At 46.6% G+C, this 10,000-nt stretch overlaps 1 protein-coding gene across 3 annotated transcripts in view; it reads left to right on the top strand.

The window, feature by feature from the left end:
- The window catches only part of spg11 (SPG11 vesicle trafficking associated, spatacsin), a 46,788-nt gene that overhangs the window by 25,135 nt on the left and 11,653 nt on the right, over positions 1 to 10,000 (top strand). For all 3 annotated transcript variants that reach the window (XM_078256360.1, XM_078256362.1, XM_078256361.1), the window contains 6 exons: positions 3,375 to 3,482; positions 4,306 to 4,474; positions 5,141 to 5,355; positions 5,490 to 6,207; positions 8,376 to 8,521; positions 9,839 to 10,000. The exon at positions 9,839 to 10,000 is cut by the window's right edge and continues 43 nt beyond it. In XM_078256360.1, coding sequence (XP_078112486.1) covers positions 3,375 to 3,482; positions 4,306 to 4,474; positions 5,141 to 5,355; positions 5,490 to 6,207; positions 8,376 to 8,521; positions 9,839 to 10,000 — 1,518 coding nt within the window. The remainder of the gene's footprint in view (positions 1 to 3,374; positions 3,483 to 4,305; positions 4,475 to 5,140; positions 5,356 to 5,489; positions 6,208 to 8,375; positions 8,522 to 9,838) is intronic.

Here is a 10,000-nt window from a genome sequence, read left to right on the forward strand (position 1 = left end):
TGCCTAATTTTGGCAATGTTACAAAGGTGAAAAAAAGGCTGTTCTTGAGGTTTGTTTTAAGTGGGAGTTAAAGGATTTATCCTGATCAAAAATAACTCCTAGATTTATGACAGTAATGCTGGAGGCCAGGGCAATGCCATCCAGAGTAGCTATATCTTTAGATAATGAGGTTCAGAGGTGTTTAGGGCCCAGCATAATAACTTCGGTTGTGTCTGAGTTTAAAGCTACATTGTGTAAGAATTTCTCCCATCTAGCGGTGAAATTGTATACGACAACCAACTGAATATTACTTTTAAGCCCCTCCCATTTCGATCGCGTTTTAACTCCTACGGCGGCTGTATTATTCCAAGAAGTAGGCCTATGACTTCGTCCGTTTCATTGCTAACATCAGCTATCAGGTTCCCAAACGAATGCAAGCTAATGTTAGTAAAGTATCAGCGTGATCCTCCATCTTCAACAGGCATTCAAATCTGATCAAGTAATCTCCCCCTGGCATTCTTCACGGTGCCACTGAGTGTAAAAGCACCAAACGCAGAGGTATGTCCCTCTTTGGCTAATGTATTATAAAGATGGAGGTATGTCCCTCTTTGGTTAATGTATTATAAAGATGGAGGTCTGTCCCTCTTTGGTTAATGTATTATAAAGATGGAGGTATGTCCCTCTTTGGTTAATGTATTATAAAGATGGAGGTCTGTCCCTCTTTGGTTAATGTATTATAAAGATGGAGGTATGTCCCTCTTTGGTTAATGTATTATAAAGATGGAGGTCTGTCCCTCTTTGGTTAATGTATTATAAAGATGGAGGTATGTCCCTCATGGCCTAATGTATTATAAAGATGGAGACACAACATGGCAGAATACATACGAGCGACTTGATGAGTTGGTGGAAGTAATTACACATGAATGAGCACATATTTGTGAAAGAACAAAGGTGTTTTTGCTAAGACTGCAACTCAAAACTCAAAACATTACACAATGGAGCTTTAACATCAGAAAATTGTAGGTCATTCATGATTTTATATCTTTGATGCATGCTTGAAGTTTAGCTAACTGACTGGTTTCGTCTGGCTTGATTGATAGGTATAATTAGGTGTCATCCGCATAACGGTGAAAGTTAATTGAGTGTTTCCTAATAATATTGCCTAGAGGAAGCATATATAAGGTGAATACAATTGGTCCAAGCACTGAGCCTTGTGGAACGCCATGGCTAACTTTAGTGTGCCTGGAGGATTCATCGTTAACATCAACAAATTGAGATGGATCAGATAAATAGGACTTACCTGTATACTTACAGGGTGTTCCCTGCCATAACTCGCTCACAGTAAAAATCTGAGACAAGATGAAAACAATGAGGTATTGGAAACGAGATCAGAGAACGAGATTCAAAAATATTAGATGAGTGTGTGCCACAGTGTCCCTCCCTCCTGAAACTGCGAAGGTGTTTGTGTTATGTGGTGAATGTGAAAATAAACTGCTACCTCCTCTGTCAGCTCTAGCCACTGAAAAGAAATAAGCGGAGAAATCAGGCCAATTACAAAAGCTGGTCAGTCTGACGTGGTGCTGCCTGAGCTCATTACTATTCATGAGCTCATTACTATTCATGAGCTCGCCTAGTTGCTCTGGGTAAAGGATGCTGATAGCCAGGCTGTTATTGGCTCGCTGTTAGCCAATCAGAGTCAAGCAGCTTAGCTCGTTGAATACTAATGAGAACTGGCACAAATCGAGTCTTCCTGCAGGCTTTCTATACCACGCTAGAATGGCTTGAAACAAGGTAACCAAGGCATTTTTTCCACAAAAAATAAATGTTACCACAAAGTAATGAAATGCGTGTGGCAGGGCACCTTTAAAAAGGAGCAGTAGATGTTACTTTTCGAGGTCTGGTGCTGGATGAAAGAGTTCAGAGAGAAGTATACGCTTCGTGTTATAGCTCCTTCTTTTATACAATATTCTGTACAGTTTGATGTTTTCTCTCTGCGGTATTTGCCTGGAAAACCCAGATTTCCCCCAGAATATAAATGTTTTGAATATGCAGCATATTAAGTTTGAATGGCCAGGGTTGATTCTTATTCTTTTTCGTTTTATATTCTACTCTTTGAATGTATTTTGCCTAATTAGCATGAAGATGAGATGAATGCTGCGTAAAAGAAAACCAATGTTTTATTGTAGTTTAGCGCACAACAATGAACATCTTGGGCCTGTTTTAATGATCTGAGGTCACGGCGTGAAGCGTCTGCTGCAGGTGTGTTTAGGGCGTGTCCAAATCCACTTTTGCTAGTTTGACCGCGGAAAAAAGGGTCCGTGCACCGGGCGCATGGTTCTAAAGGGTTGTACTTAGTGTCTTCATTAATCAGAGGTGTGTTTTGGGCGTAACATGCAATCAACCAATCAGAGATCATCTCCCATTCCCTTTAAAAGCCAGGCGCGTTTGGACCTTGGAGCATTGCTGTTATGATGGAGGATTTGCACCGTAATATTTGTATTTGTGATCTTCTGCATGTGTGTGTGCTGCTGTGCGTCCCTGTGTGTGTAACAAGCATAGTGTGCACGTGCTGTGCACGAGCCTAGGAGCATTTTACTAATGCTCTGTTAAAATAACAATGAAATGCTGCGTTATTGACTTTAGACCAGGTTTTTGTTGGTCAATGGTGCCATCACTTCCCACTGCCTCAAGATAGCAATACTCCCAGAATGCACCTGAACACACCTCCCTGTAAGACCAGCACGCCCAGAATGCACCTGAACACACCTCCCTGTAAGACCAGCACGCCCAGAATGCACCTGAACACACCTCCCTGTAAGACCAGCACGCCCAGAATGCACCTGAACACACCTCCCTGTAAGACCAGCACGCCCAGAATGCACCTGAACACACCTCCCTGTAAGACCAGCCCGCCCAGAATGCACCTGAACACACCTCCCTGTAAGACCAGCACGCCCAGAATGCACCTGAGACACCTCCCTGTAAGACCAGCACGCCCAGAATGCACCTGAACACACCTCCCTGTAAGACCAGAATGCACCTGAACACACCTCCCTGTAAGACCAGCATGCCCAGAATGCACCTGAACACACCTCCCTGTAAGACCAGCACGCCCAGAATGCACCTGAACACACCTCCCTGTAAGACCAGCACGCCCATGGGCCACAGATGGGAGCAGGTGCATTTGCTATTTAAAGATGTGGGCGCTGGACGGGGAACTGACGGAAACTGCATCGGTCTTAAAATAGCAAAGACACTTTGTGCTGCGCCGGGTTTAAGACAGGGCTCTTAATATTCAGATAATACATTTGATTTATCAAAACGAGATGATTTTTTTGACTGATTTAAAAACGAGAACATTAGTAACACAGAGAGGTTGTGTGTTTGTGTGTCAGGACTGTCCCCTGGTGTTGGTGCTGCGGATGTTCGAGATGTGTTGTGACTACAGGAACTTCTCCGAGGCTAAAGCCAAGCTGTTGGACTTCCAGAGGACGCTCATCGCTGTAAGTCAACACAGAGACATTAAACCCAACCCGACTAAGAAGCCTGTTGAACCTGCTTTAGATACTCTAGCTCAGTGGTTCTCAAACTTTTTTCAATAACGTACCCCCCATTTGAATTGTGTTTTTTAAGCCATGTACCCCCTGACCAGCGCTAGAATTACCAAACAGCCATGCCATGTAACTGAAAAACATTTAAATGCTGATGAAAAAAAGTTAGAAAAATGTAAAAAGACGGAAGGAAGGAAGGCAAGAATAGGTGGAAAATAGTATCAAAAACTTAGGAGACAGTGACAGACTGTATAAAAGAAACTGTAGAAAGAAGGAAGACAAACTTTGAAAAATGTGACAAAAACCTTGACAAGGAAGGAAGGGAAAGAAACAAACAAAAGAACAGGTCTAAAATAGTGACAAAAAGCGACAAAAACTTTTAAAAAGTGACAAACTTCAAAAACGGCGACAAAATCTTAGAGAAGAGTGCTCACGTACCCCCTGCAGTCCTCCAGAGTACCCCTAGGGGGACACGTACCCCCTGCAGTCCTCCAGAGTACCCCCAGGGGGACATGTACCCCCATTTGAGAACCACTGCTCTAGGTCATCTTTTACCTCCTGTTTATTTCTCTTTTTCATTGTGTAATAGGTCAGTTCAGGTTTCACTTTCTTGTCATTGTCGTGTTCATTAGAAGCAGCACATTGCAGTGCGATGCAAAGCTGCCTCCCTGTAGTTAGACTCTCACGGTTTCCAATACCAGCACTTTGTGACTTTGTCTGTAAAAGATGCTGTAGTAATTATGGTTGTTATCCTCTTCCTGTTCCCGCGCTGCAGCTGAGGAACGGCGGGCTGGCGGCCCCTGATGGTGGCCCCCCCCTGCAGTGGGTGGAGAGCCAGGCCTCGGTGCTGCTGCTCACCATGCTGCAGCGCTGCTCCTCCCAGTACGACCTGCACCGGCTGCTGCAGCTGCTGGCCGACGTCGACAAACTCCTCAAATCCAACGGTGAGAGATCACAAAACGGGGTCCCGGTCAGGGCCGGGTTCCGCCCGTGATTTCCTGAATCGGTTCGATTCCGATTCACAGGGTCCCGATTCAGTTACATTTCCAGTTCAGAATCAATCAGGTTAGGGACATTTCTGTTTAGCTTGGATATAGAAGAGATTCTCAGAGAACTTCTGCTGTAAATGGTACGAGGAGTTTTTTTTTTTCGTTGTTCCAAGTTGAAAAGGAATATATTAAAAGATTGATTTCTGGATTTTATCAATATCAGATCACTTTAATCGATTTAAAATAGAGAATTTGATCCCAGCCCTAGTCACAATCTGTCAGATGCTCGAGTGTGTGTGTGTGTGTGTGTGTGTGTGTGTTGGTGTGCTTGTTTTACTATAACTCGTGGGGTCCAAAAACCGGGGAATACAGTATACTTGTGGGGTCTGCACAGCCTTGTGGGGCCAACATTCTGGACCCCACAAGTTTAAAGGTCTGTTTGAGGGTTAAGACTTGGTTTTAGGATTAGGGTTAGAATGAGGTTCTGGTTAGGGTGAGGGTAAGCGTTAAGGTTAGGCATTTAGTGGTGATGGTTAAGGTTAGGGTAAGGGGCTAGGGAATGCATTATGTCAATGACGGGTCCCCACAAAGATAGTGAAACAAACGTGTGTGTGTGTGTAGGTCCTGACTTCAGGAAGCTGAGTCAGCTGAGTCAGCTGCTGCAGGGGTCAGAGGTGGGCGTGTCTCAGCGGCTGCTGCAGTGCGTTTCCTCCTCGGTCCAGCAGGAGGAGTTTCAGGCTGCAGTGGACGCTCTGCAGGCCAGGGGGCGCTACGCTCAGGCCCGGCAGGTGGCCCTGCTGGCCGGCCTGCCCGTCCACCGCCTGCTGCTCAGCCAGGTCAGATCACACACACACCGCACACAGCACAGACTGCACACACTGCACACAGCGTACAACATACAGCACACACAGCACAGTACACAGTACACAGCGCACAGTACAAGCAACATGGATTTCTGTTTTCCTTGTAGCTTCTCCAGGAAGTAAACTCCCAGAAGTCCAAGCGGCAGTGGAGGAGGCTGGAGACGCGAGTCGGTCTGTGGAGGAAATGTCACGAGCAGCTGAAAGCTGAGAGCGCTGATCCAGAGTCGGCCTCGCAGTTCTTCCTGTCGGCAGCTGAAACGGAGAGCGCTCCCGACGCGTCGAGCGAGCGGCTGGACGTCACGGAGCGCTGCCTGCTGCTCTGCCTCGCCGCGCACTGGCTCTCGCTGCTCCGCCCGGCTCCCCAGGACACGCTGGAGAGCCTAGAGAAAGCGCTCTGGGTCAACCGAGTGCGACGGCACGTCCTCGCCGCCGCCATGGAGAAAGAGAGTGTCTTCAACGTGCCGCTGGCCGCCCTCGCGCCGGAAACAAACACGTACGAAGCGCTCATGCAGGAGTTCTCCTTCTCCAACATCTCCTGCCTGAACACGGAGATGTGTCTGAGTCTGGATGGGCTCCCGGCGCGGGGCGAGGCAGATGCCGACTCGCCGCTGAGTCCGGAGGAGAGGGGCGTGCTCTCTGCGCTGATTGGTCAGCTGTTAGACGAAGGGAGCATCCACGAAGCCAGCCGGGTGTGCCGGTATTTCTCCCTGTACCAGCCCGACATGTGGGTGGTGCTGCGCTGCAGAGGCCTCGCCGCTGGAGAACTCGACCCCGAAACACAAGACGAGGCGCTGGACGCGCCGCCGAAGGCCAAACTTACCAGCTGTAAGATTCTCTCTCAACTACCGCTTATATCAGTCCTTCCAGAAAAATGCTGAGTTTTTTCGTGATTGTTTTGGGCTATAATCCTTCATTATGCATCACGTTTTCTTAAAAAATGTGATGGAATATTCGGGATATTTATGCGATGAAATTGCGGGAACTTGTAAAAACGGCGGTGTCATCGTGGCTTCATCGCGGGGTTTGCAGCTTGTCGATGACGTTCACGTCACGTAATGACGTCACTTCATAACGTTCCCATGGCAGCAGGGGAAACGGCTGCTCTTGTGTGAAGTAAACAACATTTTTCATCTTTCTGCTAAGATATTTGGGACTTTTTTGCAACGAAAATGCGGGGATTATGACATCATGCAAGCCCCGCATATGTTGCGCGGAAATCTGCAATTTATGCAGCGAAAGTGCCCCCCCCCGCATAACTATGCGGACGGATTATGTGATCGCATAATCATGTTTTTCTGGAGGGACTGGTATTATATATATATATTAGGGCTGTAACTAGCTGTAACTGTTATCTTGTTAAGCTATGTTAAGCTATCTCCAGACACTTTAAAGATAGAGCAGGCTTCCCTCTCACCTTCCGTATACGTAAGGGTTAATGCCCGACGAGGTGGACTTCGGCGGAGAACCCGTCCATTAATGCCTGACAATGGACACCTCGAAGAGCATTAACCCGTTTATACCGTGGTCACCTGCCAACATATTTTTAAAGCATTAGTTTATATTTTCATTGGTTTTACAATGGAAATCTCTTGGACTAATACCTGGAACAATCATTCCCATCCCATAAGGTTGGTATGCAATGCAAACGTTGTTCACTCCTCCAGGAAATAGGAAGGACCTTAGCAACGGGAGATATTTATAGTCAGCTCAGCTACAAGCCAGAAAGCTAACGCTGTGCTAGCAAGATCCAAAGTCAATCACACTGTGTAATGTTGGCAATCAGTAAAAATAACCGGACAGTATGTTGAACAACAAGACAAGCTAGCTATCAGCCATGTCATTGTCCACACAACAATACGACTTTTACGAACAATTTGATCCGCGATGTGTAACGTTACTGTCAGCCGCGGCCTGAAGTAGCAACCTGAACAGCAAACGGGATGTGAGATAACGTTATTTGCTGTGAAACAAACTCAGTCCAGAGGGGCAGTATTACTTACTTCTTATAGCGTGTGTGTTAGCGCCATCCTGTGGTGTTCAGAGGACGAGGCACAGAAGCACCTCACAGTGTTGGAAATAACAGAGTCACATTTCCTTTTTGTTTTAATGTAGCGCATTCATTTAGAACCGTAAACACATCAAATCATCTTTCATTGGAACTCCTTTAGTAGGTGTCCTTTAACACCTTCTTATGGACATCATGGTATACATAATAATTAGGGCTGTCGATTAGAAGTGGGCCATATGGGGAAAATCAGATATCGATAGCGACACAGAGCTCAACAGTGTGGTTCCGGAAGTAAAAATCCTGTTCATATTCTCCATAAGGTCTCTGATTATCAGCCATAATGTCTAAACCATCCGAGGTAGACTGACCCCGAGCTACGTGGTTGGGAAACAAAGATGTCTGCTCCTGTAGAAGTGTTCGTGTGAAATTAGTCTCGCTTTGCCAGACCTTCCTCCGCAACGCTGCAGAGGAAGGTCTGGCAAAGCGAGTCCACACAGCATTCTGAAAAGGGAGAAAAACGTGCTCTGGTTTATTGGCATCTCTTCAAACCAATCACAATCGTCGTGGGCGGGGCTAAGCTCCGGACGGAGGCACGGTGCCTCTGCTAAATAGCCTCTGGAAGGAACTTGTTTTGGTGGAACATGTGTACGTTCAAAAATAGTTTTAGTCGTGCAACAGAAACCTCAGATTGGACAGATAGTCTAGCTAGCTGTCTGGATTTACCTGCAGAGATCTGAGGAGCAGTTAACTATAGTCCTCACAAATCCACCAGAGGTTAGAACACCAACACAGAGACAGAGGAAGGTAACGGACATCCGGGCGAATTGTTCCGGCGGCACCGAAGTAGTCCCGGAAATGAAACTTTGCTGATAAAGACTAGTATGAAATGTTACCCAATTTACCTAATACAACACATGTGATCAATCTTTTTCATCTTTTATCCATAAAATGCATATCTAGCAACATGTTCTTCTCCCTCCTGCAGCTCCCTCGCTCAGCAGCCTGTCGTCCTTCGTGATGCTCCCCCTCCCTGAAGACGAGGTCGCCACGCAGCTCCAGAAACTGGTGGATCAGTGTCGCCACGGAAACAACTACTGCAAACAAGTGCTCAGCCTGTACCAGCTCGCCAAGGTACCCAAGTCCGCCCAATAATACTGCGCCGGGCCGTGTTTTTACGCTGTCGCTTTGAAAACATTTGTTTAAATCAGTGTTTCTCAAATGTTTTCAGACCAACGACCAATTACCCAATAACAAAAACTCCACTGGAGCCCCTGACTGCCAAAATATCCCCGGAAAAGCAGCGACGCAATGTCTGTCAGAAGCCGCCAGTTGACACTAACCATAAACTTTATTCCTCCGTATTTCTTCCAAACGTCCAGGACTGGGTACCCAACTCGATACGTTTTAGGCAACCACAGAATTGCCTCTAAAGTATGTATGCCTCGACGTTCAATCCCTAAGGATGTAAATCTCATCAGCGTCAGTGAGCCAATTAGCACGCAGCATGCTTCTACCAAGATCTAGTAGTGTTTGTGATTGGCTGTCTAACCTTTCACTTTGTTAGTCTATAATGTAGACTGGGTAAACCCAGCCCGATCTGCCGGCCATTTGATTTCTCCCTGCAGCTCAGGCTGGAAACCTGTACGTTTATCTATCCTGCTTCCGTTACAAATCTGTGGGGACCAATCACAAACTGGCTTATCCACCTGGAGCGCTATTGGCGGGTTTAACACGATGACGATAGGGAAGCGACCAAGCAGCTTCTTGTTTACATTCAACGTGGCAGCCACCGAAGCGCAGCAACCCGTTGATGCCGCTGTCGCTGCTACGTCACCCGGATCGTTGGTCTGATTGGTTGAAGGACTATCCAATTGCGCACAGAGTCATTTGAACTACGCCCGTTGATCCCGCCTCTTGTGCAGTAGAAAATACAGAGCAGACTCCCCAGACTAATGTTCAATCTGAAAAGATTGAGCTTGGTCTGGTGATAGCCAGATTACTATAATATAGCATAACATAACATCGTGGATATAGAGTCTGTATCCACGATGTTCCACCTCATCCTTTTGTGAGGACTTTGGTTAACTGCTGCTCAGATCTCTGCAGGGTAAATCCAGAATATTTTCAGCGACCACTTAATAAAAAAACTTACGGACCCCCTAACTGCCAAAATATCCCCAAAAAGCAGCGAAGCAATGTCTGTCAGAAGCCGTCAGTTGACACTAACCGTAAACTTTATTCCGCCGTATAAAAATTAAAAAAAATAAAAAATGTCATTTGTGACGTGAACGTGCTTAAGTCCAGCAACACAGAAAAAAAAACTGCCTGTTCAAATAATAATGTTAGAGTTTACACATGTCGTTCCCCCTCTCTCGCCCACGTTCCTGTTTTAATCTCTCCTAAAGCCCAAAAAAAGTTTTGCGTTAACTTGTTCTGTTTCCTGGGCAGGAGTTGCAGTGTTCGTTCCGAGAGATCTGCAGCGAGCCGCCCGCCACGGTGCTGGAGAAGCTGCTGCTGTCGGAGCAGCCGGAGCGTTTCAGGAAGGCTCGGGCCTTCATCCGAGCCCAGGGTCTGTGTGCGGACGCCGTGGCCCGGCTGGTGTCCTCCGCC

Source organism: Sander vitreus, chromosome 8 (assembly GCF_031162955.1).
Source record: "Sander vitreus isolate 19-12246 chromosome 8, sanVit1, whole genome shotgun sequence".
NCBI classification, from domain to species: Eukaryota; Metazoa; Chordata; class Actinopteri; order Perciformes; family Percidae; genus Sander; species Sander vitreus.